We start from the raw sequence: 20,845 nt of genomic DNA, 5'->3' as shown, positions 1-20,845 counted from the left end.
TACCCAATAAAGAGTTCAAGGTAATAATCATAAATATGCTCAAAGAACTTGGGAGAACATAAAGTTCCTAGAAGAAGAAAAAAAATTAACTCAAAAGACATTTTTGTCTTCTTAAATTATACAAGTAAAAAACCCTCAATGAGTAAACTTTTTGGTAACAAAGGAAGATTTTCTATTGTTGAAGAGAGATTACTAGATATGATTGAACACTTAAAGCTCAGCTGTCAGGCTGAAAAATAACAGTGCTGGTTCGTATCTAGGCTGATGTAAACAGAAAATGGGCTAGAAATTAATCATTTATAAAAGAAAACAAAGACACTAACTGAAAATGGCTAGACATTTAAAGCTGAGACTATAGAATTTTAGGACAGAAAGAGATTTAATGATTAGCTGGTCAAACTTCCTCATTTTTTCAAGGAAGAAAATGAGGCTTAGTGAAGGTCGAAGTTATAAATTCTGGCGGAGCCAGAGCTATATTTAATGTTGGAATTTAGTTTCATTTTCCCAATAACCTGGCGGAAAGCCAGTATCTAACATCTCATTCTGAAAATGTTTACACAAGTGATATTTACTATTACATACTTACATTTTAATTGAAGCACATTGGTAGGCAAAAATGTCTCCAGTTTACTATCACCAGAAGATAGATTATGATACAGATATGTACTTAGATGTTCCAAAGTTTCTGTCATTATCAGATTTAGTCCTGCTTGTTTCCAGCACTCTGCATTTTCAGGATTAACCACAAGGCTTTCTTCTTCAATAGAAAATATCTTTTTAAAATCTACAACTGAATATAGACTGTTGGGCTCTCCAGTTCTTGGCACTTAAAAAACCACAACAAACCAAAAAACAAATAGTGAGAAACAGTCCACAGGGCAAAAAAGATAAAAAAACACAATAAACAGAACCACACTGGAAATTTCTTACAAAATAGATTTTTACAAATTAGAAAAAAACTAAAATAAAGTTATGTCTAGTATTTCATCTTCAAGATGCTAATATTTGTAAAAGTCCAAAATATTATAGCAATAGAAGTTACATAAAGGTTTATTTCAACTTACGGAAATATCATGAAGTTAAAATTATTCTACTATTTAGTAGGAGATGGAACTATTATTTTGTTTGACCATTTTAGTAATTACTAAATTAATACATTTGACAATATTTTGAAGAGTTAACGTAAGATTTATTAAATCAGAAATTCCAATTCATTATAATGAGCCTAAACAAGATGATATATTTTATCAGATTTTTATGATGACTATCATTTTAAATATTTTGACACAGAACTTTCTGCTTCATTACTTTTTAGCCTAAGTAGGGACACAGAATATTGTGTGGAGGAACTGAAGTAGCACAACTACTTAATATTATTAACTGCATTACAAGCCTCAACCCAAAATTAGGATTATAAATTTTGAAATCCTAATTTTGGAATGGTGCTTTTTATAATGACAGTATTTTCAATAATAATAATAATACTGACAATACATTTCTACTGATTGTACCTTTTATCTATACTTTCTATTTAGCATTCAAAATCAATTAACCTTTACCTCTAAACAAAAATGTATTCAAAGAGCTTCTGCAGCTTTCTGATTGCCATACCATACAGTATTTGTTAGCTGATTCTTCAGCAATAAGCAAACTACTGAAAAAGAAGAGTTAAAGTTTAATTTATTAATTATATTGTCTTTTTGCATAATAAAATTTCAAGAAAAGTATTTTTCTAAGTATTTTCTACACTCAAAAGCATGTCAAAAATGAACTCTATTTTAGGGCTTCCCTAGTGGCGCAGTGGTTAAGAATCCACCTGCCAATGCAGGGGACACGGATTCCAGCCCTGGTCCGGGAAGATCCCACATGCCGCGGAGCAACTAAGTCCATATGCCACAACTACTGAGCCCACGCGCCACAACTACTGAAGCCTGCGCGCCTAGAGGCTGTGCTCCGCAACAAGAGAACCACCGCAATGAGAAGCCCACGCACCGCGATGAGGAGTAGCCCCCGCTCATCACAACCAGAGAAAGCCCACGTGCAGCAACAGAGACCCAATGCAGCCAAAAATAAAATAAATAAATTTATTTAAAAAAAATGAACTCTATTTTATAAATGTGTAAACTGAAGTAGAGAGTTCCATAGACCAAACTTCAAATGCTTACTTCCTCCTACCCTAGGAAGGTTTGTCAGTTTGTCAGCTCCCTAACTGCTCCTGCTTTCCTGTAACTTACTTCTACTTCCTTCCATTTCCTTCAGTGGAAGCTGGAGCCAGAGGGGGCTGACTTGGGAGGGTTTTAGCATTTCCTTCCGTAAAACATGCTAGCACCAACACTATAAGCCACCCAAAATAAAAATGCGATTTACATAAAATTATCTTGCTTACCGTACAAAATGGTAGCTTCAACACAAATTTTTATAAAATCGCTGTCCCCACCAAGTCCGTTCTAAACAGAATTTCTGGAGCTTCTACTGGCTGAGGATCAGAACTATGAAAAAGTTCTGTCTGCTCTATCTTCTCAGGAAGTGACAGGTCCTAAAGTTTAGTTCAAGTCCTTCAGTCTTGTGTGTGAGTGAGTGATGTCTGTCTGTTTGTGTGTTTTGGGTGCTGAGGAGAGAAGGAAGTATGTATGACAAGCAGTGTAAATCAGTAAATACTGCTTATTAGTAGGTATGAAGTTATTAGCCTTGGTAGGGAAGAGACCATTAATTCACGAACCCTTTAATCTATGCCCCAAACCTCCCACTCCCTCCTAAGTGAGAATTGTATTTTGCTTCTCTGTTCATATGGAGCATACATGAGCATGCTAATTGTAGGTACTGCTAGTTAAATTGACAGTTCTGAGTAGTAGCAGACAACTAAGTCTTACGTCTAAACCATCCAATTTACCCACATAATCAAAAAATCTGGCATGTGGTGGCAATATTTGAGAATCTAGACAATTCTTCAACCTTACCAAGGTCTCTTTGACAACTAGACACCTCATATTGTAGGCGATTATTTTAAAGTGAAAGGAAGAGAAAATATTTAGGCAAGCCATGTTCAGCAGAAGACAATAATATAGACAAATATTCTCATTCCTTTTTTTTTGGCTGCACTGCATAGCATAAAGCTATCTTAGCTCTCCAACCAGGGATTGAATCTGTGCCCCCTGCAGTGGAAGCGTGGAGTCTTACCCACTGGACCACCAGAGAAGTCCCTATTCTCATTTTTAATGGAGCTTTCTGAAGATATGTCTGAATTTGATATCTTCTTTGTTCATGTATAGAAATACATTCACGATTCAGTAATCAGTGTGGAAATAAAGACGTAATGCCACACAGACTTTTCTTTTTAGCACCATAAAATCTAGCATAGAGTTTTACATGTAGCAGGAACTCAGAATATTTGTTAACTGGGCATACCTCCAGCCAAAATGTTGTGTTCTGAAATAAAAGTAATTAGGGCCATAAAAGCAAGTTAAGAGTATAATAACATTACATATTATTTTTCCTTTCTGTTTTTTTTTAAAACACTTTTTCTCTTTGTTTTTAGTTTCACAGTTGAGGTGTAAATCTATTTTTTAAATAGGGACTTTTAAGTTTTTGTATTCATGAACCAATGGAAACTATTCACGTTTCGCCAGTGATGAGACAATTCCTTTAAGTTGTTTCAAATGGCCCTGGAAACTTCGGCTAATCTATTTATTTATTTTTTAGGTTCACTAAATTTATTTTAAAAATCATAAAACGTGTCTTACAAAAGAGCATTACATTCTGCACACTGCTCTGACTAGATGCCAGGGACATATGGACTATTGCTACTTTTCCTCCCTGTCCCACCCCACAAATGTTACAGTGACCACAAAGCAAAGTGTTCGCAATAATTACATGGGGGGATTTTTTTTAAACCACCACCAATAAGCAAAATTTAAAATTCACTCACTCTGCTGCTGTTTCAAAATTTCAGGGTTTTTGCACGCCCACCCCGACCCCCCACCCGTTTGTAAGGAACTGAAACATTACATCTGGTGAGCAGCAAAGATTTCACTACACCTCAAATGCAGAGCACCTATGAAGCAGAGGAATGTTGGCTTTTTAAACAAAAGCAGATAAAAAAAAAGATGCAGGACTCCTTCAGTTCTTCACTAATCTTAGAAAAACTTTCCAGAATACTGCTTCACACTGTTCTGCAGCAAATACTGTGCATTCTGTATCTGGTCCCGTGTTCCTGTAATGGTAATGATCCGATCTTCGGACGCTTCTAAAGGCTCATCAATTTTGATCGAAGCTCCTGACTCATGACGGGTTTGTTTAATCCACTGACTACCTTTGCCAATAATAGATCCAGCCAGATCTTTGGGAACAGTTACTTGTGTAGTTATAATAGGTCCACCAAGATCACCATATGAGCCACGACCCCCAGCATAGGAGTAATCACATCCAGAGCCACCTTGTGGTTCATAAGCCATCTGCCACTCTGACGGGCTCCATGTATCTACTGCAGAGTCCCAGGTTTCATCAGCACTGAAACCAACCACACCATCATAACGGTCTCCAGGTCTCCCTCTTCTGTCATAGGCCATTAGATCTCCTTCTCCAGGTGGTGGTGGTGGAGGAAGAAGAAGATTCTGAGCTCTGCCACCACCCGGGCCCCCTCGTCCAGGAGGAGGTGGAGGAGGTCCTTGGCGAGGGCTCCCATCATCATAATCTCTTCTGGATGGAGGCATGGGACGCCCACACCGACCAGGAGGTATTCTGTCAAAACCACCTTTTCCCCACATGGGAAACCCACGGGACATCCACGGCGGTCATCAAACATCATTGTAAAACCATCATAATCATAGGTTTCATTGTAAAAATTGGGATCATAAGGCTGAGCACGTCCTTTGATGGGAGACTCTGATATAAGATCAAGGATGATCTTTATGCACTCTACAACCATATCAGGTTTTCCTCCAATAAGAACGACTCTGTCAGTGGAATGAGGACAACATTCCTGGAAAAGCTTGATTGTTGTCTGAGTGTTCTCTCCAAGTTCTTTGATTTTAGTACCTTTGACCCCAATAACTCCTCCAGCCAGACTCTGATGGATCAACAGTCTCAATTCGCAGTCAAAGTCACTTCCTTTATAGTGTTGGTAATTTAAGCATTCCACAGCATCAGATTCGAGCGGGAGCTGGCTGGTTGCAGTGGGTGATGGCAACTGCAGGCCCTCTTCCAAGGTAGGGATGATTTTCTTCAGAATTTCTCCAATTGTTTCAATATCAGCACTGATACTCAATATGTGCTCGGGGCCACTGCTGTCTGGGACTGAAACACTGGCATTGTAGTCTGTACGGAGAGCCTTAATATTCTTGCCTCCTTTTCCAATCACTTCCCCAGGATTCTTGCTCTGAAGCAGAATGCGTAATTCAACTCTCTCATCAGTATTTCTAGATCTTTTAAAAGCTTGTTCATCTTCCATATCTTCAGCAGGGCGTTTACCAAATTCGCCATTGGTTCCGGTGTTGGGAAAGGTTTCCTCTGGCTGTTTAGTTTCCATTTTCTTGTATTAAAGGGACACAACAATCAGTTATTAAATATATCTTTGCAGGGCAGAAATGAAGTGTTCTGGGTGGGACCAACTGACACCCTAGTGCTGCAGTAGCCAAGCAAGGCTACTGTCCCTATGCCGTCCCTATGCTGCCTCAGCCGGTCACAGCTAGACAGAGAACGAGTGTAGGGTTTTAAGGAGCGTAACGCTTTGAACGAGTGTAACGCTTTGAACGAGTGTTAGAAGTCTTTTTGTTCGTTTCTTTTTATAGCTGAGTAATATTCCATTGTATATATATATATGCCACATCTTCTTTATCCATTCATCTGTCAATGGACACATGTTGCTTCCATATCCTGGCTATTGTAAATAGTGCTGCAATGAACATTGTGGTACATGATTCTCTTTTTTTTTAAAAACATCTTTATTGGAGTATGATTGCTTTACAATAGTGTGTTAGTTTCTGCTTTATAACAAAGTGAATCAGTTATACATATGTCCCCATATCCCTCCCTCCCACCCTCCCTGTCCCACCCCTGTAGGTGGTCACAAAGCACCGAGCTGATCTCCCTGTGCTATGTGGCTGCTTCCCACTAGCTATCTATTTTACGTTTGGTAGTGTATATATGTCCATGCCACTCTCTTACTTTGTCGCAGCTTACCCTTCCCCCTCCCCATACCCTCAAGTCCCTTCTCTAGTAGGTCTGCGTCCCTATTCTCATCTTGCCCCTAGGTTCTTCATGACCATTTTTTTTTTTTTAGATTCCATATATATGTGTTAGCATATGGTATTTGTCTTTCTCTTTCTGACTTACTTCACTCTGTATGACAGACTCTAGGTCCATCCACCTCACTACAAATAACTCAATTTCGTTTTTTTTATGGCTGAGTAATATTCCATTGTATATATGTGCCACATCTTCTTTATCCATTCATCTGTTGATCAACACTTAGGTTGCTTCCATGTCCTGGCTATTGTAAATAGACATGACTCTTTTTGAATTATGGTTTTCTCAGGGTATATGCCCAGTAGTGGGATTGCTGGGTCATATGGTAGTTCTATTTTTAGTTTTTTAAGGAACCTCCATAATGTTCTCCATAGTGGCTGTATCAATTTATATTCCCACCAACAGTGCAAGAGGGTTCCCTTTTCTCTACACATGTACATATATACACTACCAAATGTAAAACCGATAGCTAGTGGGAAGCAGCCGCATAGCACACGGAGATCAGTTCGGTACTTTGTGATCACCTAGAGGGATGGGATAAGGAGGGTGGGAGTGAGGGAGAAGCAAGAGGGAAGAGATATGGGGATATATGTATATGTATAGCTGATTCACTTTGTTATAAAGCAGAAACTAACACATCATTGTAAAGCAATTATACTCCAATGAAGATGTTAAAAAATAAAATAACACTGCTATTTAAAACACCAAAAAAAAGTCTTTTTGTTCTAACTTTGGCAAATCATAATACACAGATAAGACAAGTTTCATAAATTCTCATTAGATATTTGAATTATAACAATAAGTAGGTATATGACTTGTGTGATTAAAGAGTTTACTGCAGTTTAAGCAAATACTTTCAATATCAGATTAAAATTCAAGATTATACTAATTTCAGCTAGTTTTTGTTTCTAACTGCCAATCTGCCTTAACAGATGGATTAGGGTATATGGAGTAAAAAAAAGAGTAAAAGAGCACACAAAAAAAGAAGTATACGTCCTGCAAATAAATGCCTTGCACCTTAACAAAGGGATTAAAAATATTTAAACCAATTATAGATAGTTTCTGTACTCATCCCATGCTATTTTTTTACAGTTCATATCTGATATGGGCAGTTCTAGTTCATGGTAGAGTTCTGTATAGCACAAATTTACCCCCCAAAGGAAATACCTCTTTGCCAGAAGATGAAGATAATTGGGGCCCTCAAAGTCAGGCTCCTCCATCTTATGCTGTGACACCTTCCTGAGACCATTAATAGAAGCCTGAGCAGCTAGTGATGAGATGCTCCCGTTGCTTCCAGTAATCCAAGAGCATTCTCCTCTGGCAGATCAGCCAATCACAGCTAAGAACTCAAAACCCAGCACACAGTGTCCACTCTGGGAATAATTTATTAGAGACTTGGAGATGTTCCTGTAATTTTCCTTAAAATGTGTTATTTTAGGACATACTAAGTTCCAGGATTACAGTGGGGAAGAAGGGGGTTGCACTGGTTATGTTCTTAGTTGTGTAACTAGCATAAGAAGTAGGGGAATGAGGTGACTTTATTCCAGGATGGCAGACTAATCTAACATAAAAAACATTAAATTACAGGTATGCTGTATGGTATAAGATAGCAGTCAAAGCTATCTCAGACTCAGAGGACAAAGATGCTGGGCTATTAAGCTATGCAATTTTGGCTCAAACTAGAATACAATGATCCAACCCTGCAGTATAAATTCTGAGAAGATTACAGACCATCCTGGGCTGTACTGAACAGATTTGTGGCTCAGTATTTGGTTCTACGTATCTGCTTTCCCCAACACCAGTACCACATTGACACAGGTAAAGAAGGTCAGTGGATGTCCTCTGTTAGAGAGGGGATGTGATCTCTGGTACTCCTAGGGAAGTAAGTTGAAAGCCAAATCTATTGTTCAACCACTGAACACACTGCTCTGTTACCCTTGGCTCTTCCTAGTCAGAGAGGTATGACAAATCTTTTGGAAGACCCCAAAATAACCCTATGAGGTATGTACAATTATTATCCCAATATTACAGATAAGGAAACTGAGGCACAGGGCAATGAAGATCACAGAGCTAGTTAATGATACAGCCAGGCAATCTGGCTCTAGTTCAGGGCTCTTCACTACTCATTATGGGCTGAATTTGTCCTCCCCAAAATTCATATGTTGAAGCCCTAACTCTCTGTACCTTAGAATGACTGTATTTGGAGCTAGGGCCTTTAAAGAGGTAATTAAGTTAAAACGGGGTGATTAGGGTGGGCTCTAATCCAAATAACTGGTATCCTTTTAAGAAGAGGGGATTAGGACATAGATGTGCATGGAGGAAAGACCACATGAAGACCAAGGGAGGGGCTTCCCTGGTGGCGCAGTGGTTGAGAATCTGCCTGCCAATGAAGGGGACACGGGTTCAAGCCCTGGTCTGGGCAGATCCCACATGCCACGGAGCAACTAAGCCCGTGCGCCACAACTACTGAAGCCTGTGCGCCTAGAGCCCGTGCTCCACAAGAGAAGCCGCGATAGTGAGAGGCCCGCGCACCACAATGAAGAGTGGCCCCTGCTTGCTGCAACCTAGAGAAAGCCCTCGCACAGAAACGAAGACCCAACACAGCCAAAAATAAATAAATAAATAAATTAAAAAGCAAGTTTAAAAAAAAAAAAGACAAAGGGAGAAGACAGCTATCTACAAGCCAAGGAGAGAGGCCTCAGAAAGAATCCAATCCTGCTGATACCTTGATCTTGGACTTCCAGCCTCTAGACTGTGAAGAAATAAGTTTCTGTTGTTTAAGCCAGCCAGTCTATGGTATTTGTTATGGCAGCCCTAACAAACCAACATACTGCTACACTGTATTTCATGGTAGTGAGTGACAATAGAGGCAGTGTCATTGGTAAGCATCCACTGGCAATGTTCTAAGCAGATTGTTTAAATTTTAAATTTAAAATTAAAATTTTTAAGTTGTTTATATTTAATGGTAATATATTCACATTCGAAATACTAAAAGTATAAAAGAGCCTAGCTTGATCACTTACTACCTCCTATATTGCCAGGTTACCCAGTTTCCTTCTGGGCTCAACCAACAGTACCTGATTTTTGTGTGCCCTTCTAAAGATATTCTATGCATATAAAAACAATTATGTACATATATATTCATATATTCCCTTCAGTTGCTTACTATGAACACCATTTAATCTCTTACATTTTTTTTCACAGAGCTATCTGGGAAATTGACTTTACATGGAGAGATTTAATTAAAGATTGCTTCTTCTGAATTGCAATTTGAGTTCTAGATTTAATCTTTACTTACATTTTACAAGCAGGAGAAGATGGAAATTTCTGAAGTTCTGCACATAATGAATTCACTGAAGAATGTTGGTTTGTTAGGTGTAGATGAGTTAATGGCATTTCTAACTCTACTAGAATATATAAAAATTTAAAAAATCATGTTACATAAACATTGAATAAAATTATGTATAATTCATAATTTTTTGTAAGCAACTATTATGTTTGATCATTGTGTTACAACAGAAATTTTCAATCAAAAGAAATTTGGGTTGTTTGAAACACAAAATAACAGTTTTAAATTTCCATCTATATAAAGGATTACACATATACCACATGGTGTTTCAACTATATACTAGTGATTTTTAAAAAATACATTGGCAACTAAACTTTATTGTTTACTATATAAGATAAATTCTAAGACTTTATGTGCAATAATGTTTTCAATTCTGACAACTTATGTTGTCAATACTTAAGAGGTAGTACTATTTTTATCTCCATACTAAATACCGGTGATGTTAAACAAATAGTATTAATAGACAGTAATTTTTCACCTTACAAAGTATGGAGTCTAGGTGGCCTAGCACAGAGTTATATCTTTTATGGGGTGGGCTTGAAAAACTAATCCTCATTTATCATAAGTAGTCAGTGTGTTTCTGTCACTTTCATAAATAAAGCAGTATACTTCCAAATAGATGATTAATATGATCAGATATAAATGTAACTAAATAACAGCATCATCAACATAGTTAGGGAGCAATACAATCTGGCATTACACTGGAACAAGAGATGATTCTGAGATTCCAAATTCGGTAGGATAGTGATAGTAACAATAATGATGGGATTGCTTTGGGGATTAAAAAGTTAAATTTACAAAAGTATAACAAGGGTCAGCAAGACTGCTAATACTGAGGTAAAATATAAAGTTCTTTTTAACTGAGCTATAAAATTACAAGATTTCTATTTGTAGTATTAATGCTATTTCCTCCATTCCTCTTCCTCAATCTTTGTAAATCTCCTCTTTTGATGCTAGGATGTTAATGATAGTAACAAATGTAAAGGGGTAGATAAAAGAACAACTTGGCTTGCAATAATCAAATTTTAAACATGAAAACTGTCTCATAGTAGACTTTATATGTGAATGTATTGTACTTTTACATCATATATAGGTATCCCCTGATAAGCTCCATGATTTATTCAAAATTTCTACCTGGTTCCTTGTACTCTGATTCACATTGACTTTGAATGGCCAAAATTTCTGTGGAGCTGCATTTTATATCCTCAATGTAAATTCCATGCTTGATAGTAAGATCTGGGGAAAAAAAAAAAAAAGGAAAAAGCCTACTACCAGCAAAAGTACTATGATATTAGTTTTTCTGTAGTCTTGTTCATTCTTCAGTGGCAATGATTCTGAGGAGTCATTTAGTACACCATCAGGGCCAAGTGAAGGCTGGGAGTGTAGCACCACAGTCATTCAGTACATTCACCTGTCCTTTTCCATTACCATGCATAGATTTGTGTCCTTCTAACAAGCCCATGGGCCACCTGCAGTTTTGAGCTCTGCTAGACTTTCAAGTTCTGGTATAAATTTGATCTATTTACTTAGGTTGGCTTTTCATTACCTTGCTTGACTTGTAGGCTCATCAGTAATCCCCTGATTTACTCTTGTCTGCAAGAATTCCTTCAAGTCTGTTGATGACAAGCATCCCTATTCTCAATGGATATCACAAATTCCCCCTTCACTCCTCCCTAATGTTATTTATCTTCGATTATTTCAACTGGAATGTATGAGAGGACAGTTAAATATTTGGGCTCAAATTATATTAAAAGACTTCGACAATATTTACTAGTCTAACTGGGAAGAAACCATCTAAATTCTAGGTTATGACTCTCCCAGTCATCTGATTCCATGAATCATAACCTTACTCTGAGCTTCTAAAGTCAGCATAGAAGTTGTTAGTGCTTTGTCACTATGTATAAGAAAATAACTCAAAAAAATTAATACGTGTTTTAGTTCTATTTTTATAATTATCTTGAAATGGTTAAATTAATTTCAGAGACATTTTAAGCTTGCAAGTGTATAAAAAGGAGACAATGAGAAAAGTGTCTTATCAATAATAATTTTGAGATTTCATTGTGCAAACTTATGGGACACTTTAAAAATCTGAAGGTTCAGAAAAAAGTTTAATGAACAAGAATTTTTATAACAAACATTATTAAGTAGTTCTAACAAGTAACAGATTTTAAATTTAACTCTCACCTCTTCTGAAAAGCTTTTCATTTTCATCTACATAATTTATCATTTCTGGCATTAAGTTTAATGACTCCTTCAGTTCTGAGAGTGATGGAATATCAACTTCTTGTTTGAGGCTTGCAGATATTAAGAATTCACACTCAGGCAAAATTGATGCCTGAAATAACATATAGGTAAAACTAGTTTTTAGTGAGGTTTTCCAAATAAATATTTCTGAGTTCATAAATAGATACATTTGCTTAATTGGTGTACCAAATTTTAAACTAAACCCACACTCAAAAACTTTAATGCTCTGCATACATTTTATTTAAAAAGTAAGTGTAGCAGCCAAAAAAATATATTACAAGCAATGTTCTCTCTGAGTAATATCCTTCATGGCCACCGATTACATTAGTGACATACAATATCCCTAGATGCAGAAGTATCTTCTTTTATGTTAATAACAAATTTTCAAACTTCTAAATTAAAAACAATCACTGCAGCAAATGAGAGCTGGTGAATGGAGAAGTAAAAAGAGCAGATGGAATGGAATGGATCTTTACTGCATTCCACAGAATTTATTTCTCTTTCATTCCTACAGAACTGGATTCTTCAACAAGTGAGACTGTATGTGCATAACTCTCAGAATTAACAGGGGAGGAAGAGGGAGACTGGAGAAAAGGGGCTAATAGGTGAATTAATTTTTTTACCATGTGTGTTAAAGATTTTAGTAAAAAGAAAACAAAACCTTTAAACGCCTTAAGACCAATATATATATGACCACTTAATGTTCTATACCAGGTATATTGATTAAAATTATTAAAAAATTCCCTATACCTGGGCTGTACACCAGACCAATTAAATCAGAATATATCTGAGTAGGATCCAGGCTTCAGAATTTTATTAAAATTTATCAAGTACTTCCAATGTGTAGCCAAGGTTTAGACCACTGTCTCTGAAGTAAATTTGCCTCTTTAATTGATACACGCTCAATCCGTTATCAAGTCTTTTTAACTTGACAATAGTAAATGGCCAATGTATATTACTACATCTTGTAAAAGTGTGATTTACTAACTTTTATTTAAAAATTACTGAAAGCAAATATTACAGCTTCATTTAAACCTACTGTATCTTCTAGCTTCTCCTGACAAAAGTTCTCTTTATCCATGTAAAAATCTTCCACAAAACCTTTCATATCTCCTTGAAAAGAGAAACACTCCCTTAACAAAAAAATAAAACATTAAATTAGTGTTTACTAAAAGCAAGGTACATACCAAATGTAGTTAATCAAAATACATAGTGATTAAAATTAGAGTTGAGGTAAACAATGATAAAATACTATGATTGATAACATCTAGACTTGTGAGCATACAAAGAATATTTTCTTCTCTTAAAAATATTCACAACACTGGGCAATTAAGTACCTGAAAAAATCAGCTTCTGTGAACATCTGTCCTTTGAAATCCAACAGGGGATCCTTTACCAAAAATAGTTTTAGCCTACTCAACAGAGTATGCGAAGTTGGTAGCTGACTTCTATAGGTCATCAAATTATTTACAAAAATTATTTCTTCATCATCAATATACAAATCTGAAAATAAATAAGAAATATAAAGGAAGAAGAAGAAATCTAAAAGTTATACAAAAGGATCTAGATAGTTACTGTAGTCAGTCATTGATACAGTCGGGGTTTTCAAACGCATTTTAAAAATTTATTTATTTATTTATTTAAAGTATAGATGATGTACAATATTATATAAGTTACAGGTGTACAATATAGTGGTTCATAATTTTTAAAGGTTATACTCTATAGTTATTATAAAATATTGGCTATATTCCCTGTGTTGTATAATATATTGTTATAGCTTATTTTATACATAATAGTCAAACACATTTTAAATTCTCTAGTTCCTCACTGTACTGTGCAAATAAATCATGTAGCATAGTACTGGTACACAGGCAGAAGCTCAATAAAATGTAACATTATTTAGTACACTGAGTAGTAACCAAATGTCCTGAAAGAGTTGTAAAGGCTCATATTTTTTTCCAACAAAATTAATGTAATCAATGGAGGAAAACATCTTGTGGTCTTATGCCTCAAAATAGCCAGGGTTAGCCTCAGCAAGATTGTAAAGAAATAAAAGCATTTGACTTCTGCTGACCCTAGTGTTTTCTTCTCTGTAAGATTTTATCTCTTAAGGTCTCCAATTCATCCCCAGAGACTGACATGTAGGGAATGGAGATGGTCTAAAAAGCCTATAAATGAGGCCAACTCTGATTCTAGCACGCTAAGGTTGTTCAAACATGTTTGTTATAAAATTAATTACAATGGAAGCTGTGTAGTGAAGTATCTACTAGAGAAGTGTGACACAGCTTGCATATTAGGAAACACGACTGCTAACAGTTAATTGTTGGAAAAGCTTTCTCCTCTCTATCCCCACCCTATCATGTTTGGGCCACTTTAGAATCTTAGCTAACAGTGTCAGTGCTTTAGCAGTTTCTAGGCCCAGGAGAGAACATAAAACCTACTCCCATTCCTCAATAATCTCTGAGTGGAAAAAGAAAGAGGAAAATATAAACTCAGATGAGGAACTACTCAGAAAACCAAGCTCCCCAAAGCGAAAGCCACCTTGAAGGGGAAGCAATGGTCTCTTGTTTTGGGCAGTGGCCTTTCAGTTAAGTAATTTTAGAATGGTATGAGAGAAGGATAGCATGAAGTGATGTCTCCCATGACCAGTTACATCACTGGTATACATGTGCTTAATAAATATGTGGTGTAGAGTAGAGAGGCAGGGACCATCTCTTTGCCTAGTGCTAACTTAAAATACCAAAAGAGAACTTGTTGTGTAAGCTAGCCTCCTAAGAGATTGTTCATCTGTTTATTGGAACCTGTTAAGTTCTTGACAATCCTGTGGCCAAGAGCTTCCCACGCATGATACACAGCAGAAAGCTAGCCAAAATCAGGTCCATGTCTAAGCAGGGTTTAGCTGAGACGATTTAAAGACGGTTTGTTCGTAAATCCATTCTGTAAGTACTAATGAAGTCATGTTAACAGTAAAAACCCAAACAGCATTCATTTATATCCCCATCTCCACCTTCCACTTTCAAACACAGCCCCTCTAGCCGTCTTTCCTTCCTACAGGCTCATCCTGGTATTTCTGGGAGTCCATGAGGATGCCTCATATCAGTAATGAGGTCTTGTTTTCTAACCACCTTTTTTTTTTTAACATCTTTATTGGAGTATAATTGCTTTACAACTGTGTGTTAGTTTCTGCTGTATCACAAAGTGAATCAGCTATACGTATACATATATCCCCATATCCCCTCCCTCTTGTGTCTCCCTCCCACCCTCCCTTTCCTACCCCTCTAGGTAGACACAAAGCACCGAGCTGATCTCCCTGTGCTATGTGGCTGCTTCCCACTAGCTATCTATTTTACATTTGGTAGTGTATATATGTACATGCCACTCTCTCTTTGTCCCAGCTTACCCTTCCCCCTCCCCGTGTCCTCAAGTCCGTCCTCTACGTCTGCGTCTTTATTCTTGCCCTGCTCCTAGGTTCTTCAGAACCATTTTTTTTCTTTTTAGATTCCATATGTATGTGTTAGCATATGGTATTTGTTTTTCTCTTTCTGACTTATTTCACTCTGTATGACAGACTCTAGGTCCATCCACCTCACTACAAATAACTCAATTTCTCTTTATGGCTGAGTAATACTCCACTGTATATATGTGCCACATCTTTATCCATTCATCTGTCGATGGACACTTAGCTTGCTTCCATGTCCTGGCTATTGTAAATAGTGCTGCGATGAACATTGTAACCACCTTTTTCTGTTGGAGCCACTTGAGGGCAGCATCACACCACAACTAATGTTCTTTATAACTATCAAAGGTTTTACTAGGGGTGTTACTTCCTTATATTCTACGAAATCCAGCATACCCTGGATTTCTTACCTTATTACCACTAGTATATGTACCAACACAGATATGAGGAGACTGTTTTCCTCTATTGTAGAGGAGTGTTAAATTGTCATGAGGAAACAAAATTTTGGCTAGTTAACTATGAAAAAAAGCAGAAGGAAAGAGGTCTACTGACAGGAAAGAAGATAGGGTTATTCTTTGCAGAAGATACTTTTGTCTACTTAGAAAACCCAAGATAGCGAAATGAAACAACTGAGTTCACTAAAGTGTCTGATAAAAAATTATAAAATCAATGGTTTTCAAATATATATACATAAACCTAGTCAAAAATTAACGGAAAAACTCGTTCATGACGGCCACAAATATGCAAATATTGAGGAATAAACATAACAAAAATGTGCAGAAAGTATATGGAGGAAACCATAAAATGTTAGTGAGGAGCATTATCAATCAATCAATCAATCAATAAACTTGAAGAAAAGGCAAGATAAACCGTTTTCCTGGCTAAAAAGACTAACTATGGTAAAAATTCTAAAAGGTACCAATAACATTTCGATATCTCAAGTGGTCTGTCTTGGAACTTGGAAAACTGATTACAAAGTAAGTCTGGAAGAATATAGACGTGAGAGTAGGAAAATAATGAGGAGACTATTAATACATGTTACACTAGTGTATTAAATAGTTAAAACTGTATGATACTGACACAGTAATAGGTAAATCAATAGAACATAATAGAAAATCCAGAAACAAACAGTAATGTGGATGAGGATTTGGCATATGATGTAAGTGGTGGGGAAAGGAAAGAGTATTCCATAAACAATATTGGGAAAACTGCCAAAACATTTAGGAAAAAATTTTTTTATTTTTACTTTTAAACATTTGCTAAAATCTTGAAGAAAACCTCAAACAAAATATGAATAAATATTTATTTAATCCAAGGAAGAATTTTCTCAGTATTAAAAACAATGAAAGAAATCATAAAGGAAACACTGACAGGACTGGTTAGGTTCAAATTAAATATATTTGGGGTTATTGATATCTTTGATACATAAAGATAAAATATAAGAATAGAAAAAGAGACAAAGAAGAGAATCATCTCACAACATAAAAATATGCAAATGAACACTAAACACCAGTAATTTTAAAAATGCAAGTAAAAATATAATTTTTTGCCCATCACATTGGATAAATGTATTACAACATCAATAGTAATGATGATAAGGCTGGCATGAATAGGGTATTCTCATACCATGCTAGTGGACGTATAGCCAAAAAATGCTTACATCAATAATTTCATTTCCAGAAATTCACTCTAAGGAAATAATTGGAAGTGGAAACATAATGCAAAAAATTAAGAAACAGAAACCTCATTAAATAGAATTGGGAGATGATCAGGGGAAGCTCTCATGCTCTGCTATGATAGCAGAGCCCAACAGAAGGAAGACGCCTCTTTTTTCCTGGCAAGGACTCAGCCAATGAAAAGCCATAGACTCTTTGTTTACTATAGCCCTCCCAACTTCCTTTTCCCATCTATAAAAGAGTTCCCCTGTTGCTGGGCAAGGACTTACATGTGGCTCACCATGGTTGCAGAACTGGAATTGTAATTCTCTGCTGATCCCAAATAAACCCATCTTTGCAGGAGAAATATCTGGCAATCTATTTATTTCAGGTCAACAATACATTTAGGAACGTACTTTAAATTAAAAACAACATTAATTGGGAAATCTATAATACATGAATAAGATTAAAAGCTGTAGTCATTAAAAGCCATGATTTGGAAGAAAACTTAAATATATGGTGAAATGTTTCCAAAATACTGTTAACATTTAAAAATACTATAAGGCATATACAATAAGATCACAATAGTAAAACAATTTTGTTTAGATTATAAAATTATAAGTTTTTAGTAAAGGGACATTCTATATACTTAAGATGTAGGAAAACATAAAATTCATTAATAAAATTTTAAATGAATGAGGACTGATAAAATTCAGTCCTCATTCATGATCAAAAGCTTAGCAAACTCGGAATAGAAGAAGCTTCCTCAACCCAATAAAGTATGTAAGTTTTTCTAACGTTTCGCCGTTGAAAATGATGTAAACATTGAAATAATATTTATATCATTTTTAATGGTGAAACAAAGTATTTCCTTTACTATCCAAACAAGACAAGGATGGCAACTATTACTGCTTCTATTGAACAATGTACTGGAGATCCTAGCCAGCATAGTAATACCACAAAAGATATAAATGTCGTAAAGGGAGAAACAGATGTCTAATGAAATCACTATCTCAAAGAGAGTCTTCCCACGTTCACTGCAGCATTATTCACAATAGCCAACAACCTAAGTGTCTGTTGAGAGATGAATGGGTAAAGAAAATGTGATACACACACACACACACACACACACACACACACACGCACACACACAGGGAATATTGTTCAGCCTTGAAAAAGGAAATCCTTCCATTTGCAACATGAATGAAACTGGAGGGCATTATGCTAAGTGAAATAAGTTAGAGAACAACCAAAACTACCACATGGTATCACTTATATACAGAATCTAAAAAATTTTTTAATTAAAAAATAAAAAGCCAAACTCATGGAAACAGAGAGTAGAATGGTGGTTGCCAGGGTCTGGAACTGGGGTGTGGGGGAAATAGAGAGAGGTTGGTAAAGGGTACACACTTGCAGTTATAAGTAAATAAGGTCTGAGGATCTAATGTATAACATGGTGATTATAGGTGATAATACTGTAGCGTTTAAATTTGCTAAGAGAGTAGAACTGAAGTGTTCCCACCAAAAAAAAAGAGAAGAAAAAATAAGGTAAATATGTGAGGTGATGGATGTGTTAATTAACTTGATGGTGGGAATCCTCTCATAATGTATACATATATCAAATCATTACATTGTACACTTTAAATACATTACAATTTTATTTGTCAGTTATACCTCTATAAAGCTAAAATACATGTGGGTGGTTGATGAAGCTAGGGGGCTGCTGCTTTTTATTATAAACATTGAATAACTATTTGACTCTCTAAACTATGTACATGTACTATTTTTAAAAATTAAAAATTTGTATTTATTTATATATTCCTGGGATGTCTAAAAGGATATTCATAAAAATGGTTACATTTATTGACAAATAATATGTGAATATTATAGAAAAATTAGTACACATGAACAAACCAACAAATAATAAAAAAAATACCCACTGTTTTTATGTCTTAAAGAAATATGTTTGGAATTAACTTATAATTTAGTAATAACTATATTTCTTATAAGACAGAGCAAATTTACAGTATCAATTGAATCTCAAAGTATAATACATTCCTTTAAATTTAGACAGTGAGACCAAAGTATCTATAAATCTGGTAGCAATCAATATAACTGCAAGGAAAATAAATGGAATTGTAAATTTAAATTTATTAAGTGACGTCAAATGACACAGGACCCTTAAGGAGATATAGGATATGGACAATTCATATGTATTTGGGAAACTCAAGCATATTTTCATTCAGTGTATAATAGTTAAAGAAGCTTCTGGTTCTAGCTGATGACAGATATTATGAAATTTGCCAATAGATGCTTCTAGCTTGACACATTAATATAATAACAGCTGTGGTTGGGTAGCCTGCTATTTTTTACAAATCATATCTTTACATGTATGTATATATAATTTGATCCCCACAAAATTGTTTATAAGAAATTAAAAGAATGAACTAAAAGAAAGAAATTATAGAAGAAAATTGAAAACCATAAACTTTTTAATAACTGTCAAAATTGTACCACTTTTTAAGAGTAGATTTAGACTATGATCAAATCTTCTGACTCCAAATTCAGGCTCTTCCTATTATAGCATGCTCTCAAGTTTAGTCTTTAATGCAATCTCTATCTTCTCAAACTATAAGAGGGATTTAACTCTCTCTATATCACACACATATTTGCCAACACTAAAAATTTTATACACCATTTATGTATCTACATAAAAACAATACTAAAAGAACCAAATTATTTTTCATGTTCAAGCTAAAGCATATCTTAAATGATAGTAGCAATTATATAATGGAGACATAAGTTTTTCAATATAAAAAGGGAATAGGTTGTTATACATACAAGAAAGGTAGTTCTCAGCAAGTTTTTACACAGTTGGAAAAATTTATCACCCTCTAGTAAGATGAGAGATTTGGCATATAGTTTGGATAAAATGTATCTTTAATTATTACTTACTGTAAATTTGTAAAAACAGAGTGAATTTCTTGACCTAATTCTGCAACTTTTCTATCTCCACTTTGAATTATGGTTTCATATAAATTAGGTAAGATTGAAAATGTTTAGCATATTTGGGGAAATAAAATAAAACTCTCACTTAATAATCTACTACTTTAATGTTACACCAGACTGCTGTGTCATCAGATCTGTACATAGATGCTAATATTGTTATAGCAATATGTTGTGAGCAACCTATAATCAAACCTCTGAGGCTATTCTCAAGCTCAGCACACTTAAACTCCAAAAACAATTACATTTACAAAAAGGGGATTAATATGAAAGAAAATATTTCACTAATGTGAAACTCAGAATTACAATTTTGTGGGTGAATACCCTTAGCAAAATAAAAAATTTAAAAATCCGATAAAAGAAAAAAATCACCGAAATGAAAATTTGTATATTAGTAAGAAATGTTTTATAACAATGGAAATAACAAATGTTTTACCTTGCTTCTGTGCTTGAAGTAATGGACATTCTTCTAAGCAGTTGACAAATGTAAAGAATTCATTGTAGTCCTTATGGTTATATAAGCTGGCTTCTTCTACTTCAGTTTGGGAGTCTGGGTTTGAACTTGGAACAATTTCCTCAAATTCACAGCTAAGCTCGGTCATCATTCCTGTAACTGTTTTCCTGTGACATTAGAAAATTACTGATTTTGTGTATGTCCTATTTTAAAACATCTTTATTAACAAGTAGTATATGTTCACTGTAGAAAATTATCAAATTCCAACAGATCCAGAGAAAAATTACCCATAGCTCCACCATTCAAGAGATGAATTTTAAAATTTTGTATTTTCTCAATTATTTTGGAATATTTTAAAATAAAAGTGGATTCAAGTACATAGTATTCTGTAACCTGTTCTTCTCCTGCTAAACAATGAAGCATGAGCACATTTATAT

The 20,845-nt window shown here is 35.3% G+C and overlaps 1 protein-coding gene and 1 pseudogene across 1 annotated transcript in view; both read right to left on the bottom strand.

Moving 5' to 3' along the window:
- Positions 1–20,845, bottom strand: part of SHOC1 (shortage in chiasmata 1) — an 89,137-nt gene that overhangs the window by 54,723 nt on the left and 13,569 nt on the right. Inside the window, exons 4-11 of the mRNA XM_060154626.1 lie at positions 20,391–20,575; positions 13,174–13,339; positions 12,858–12,969; positions 11,777–11,927; positions 10,727–10,828; positions 9,542–9,650; positions 1,560–1,654; positions 587–826 (exon numbers count right to left, since the gene is read on the bottom strand). Coding sequence (XP_060010609.1) covers positions 587–826; positions 1,560–1,654; positions 9,542–9,650; positions 10,727–10,828; positions 11,777–11,927; positions 12,858–12,969; positions 13,174–13,339; positions 20,391–20,575 — 1,160 coding nt within the window. The remainder of the gene's footprint in view (positions 1–586; positions 827–1,559; positions 1,655–9,541; positions 9,651–10,726; positions 10,829–11,776; positions 11,928–12,857; positions 12,970–13,173; positions 13,340–20,390; positions 20,576–20,845) is intronic.
- LOC132522785 (heterogeneous nuclear ribonucleoprotein K-like) lies at positions 4,057–5,650 on the bottom strand (annotated as a pseudogene).

The sequence above is a fragment of the Lagenorhynchus albirostris genome, chromosome 7 (assembly GCF_949774975.1).
Source record: "Lagenorhynchus albirostris chromosome 7, mLagAlb1.1, whole genome shotgun sequence".
NCBI classification, from domain to species: Eukaryota; Metazoa; Chordata; class Mammalia; order Artiodactyla; family Delphinidae; genus Lagenorhynchus; species Lagenorhynchus albirostris.
Note: the sequence above shows the minus strand (reverse complement) of the source record. Positions and strands in the feature narration are given on the sequence as shown.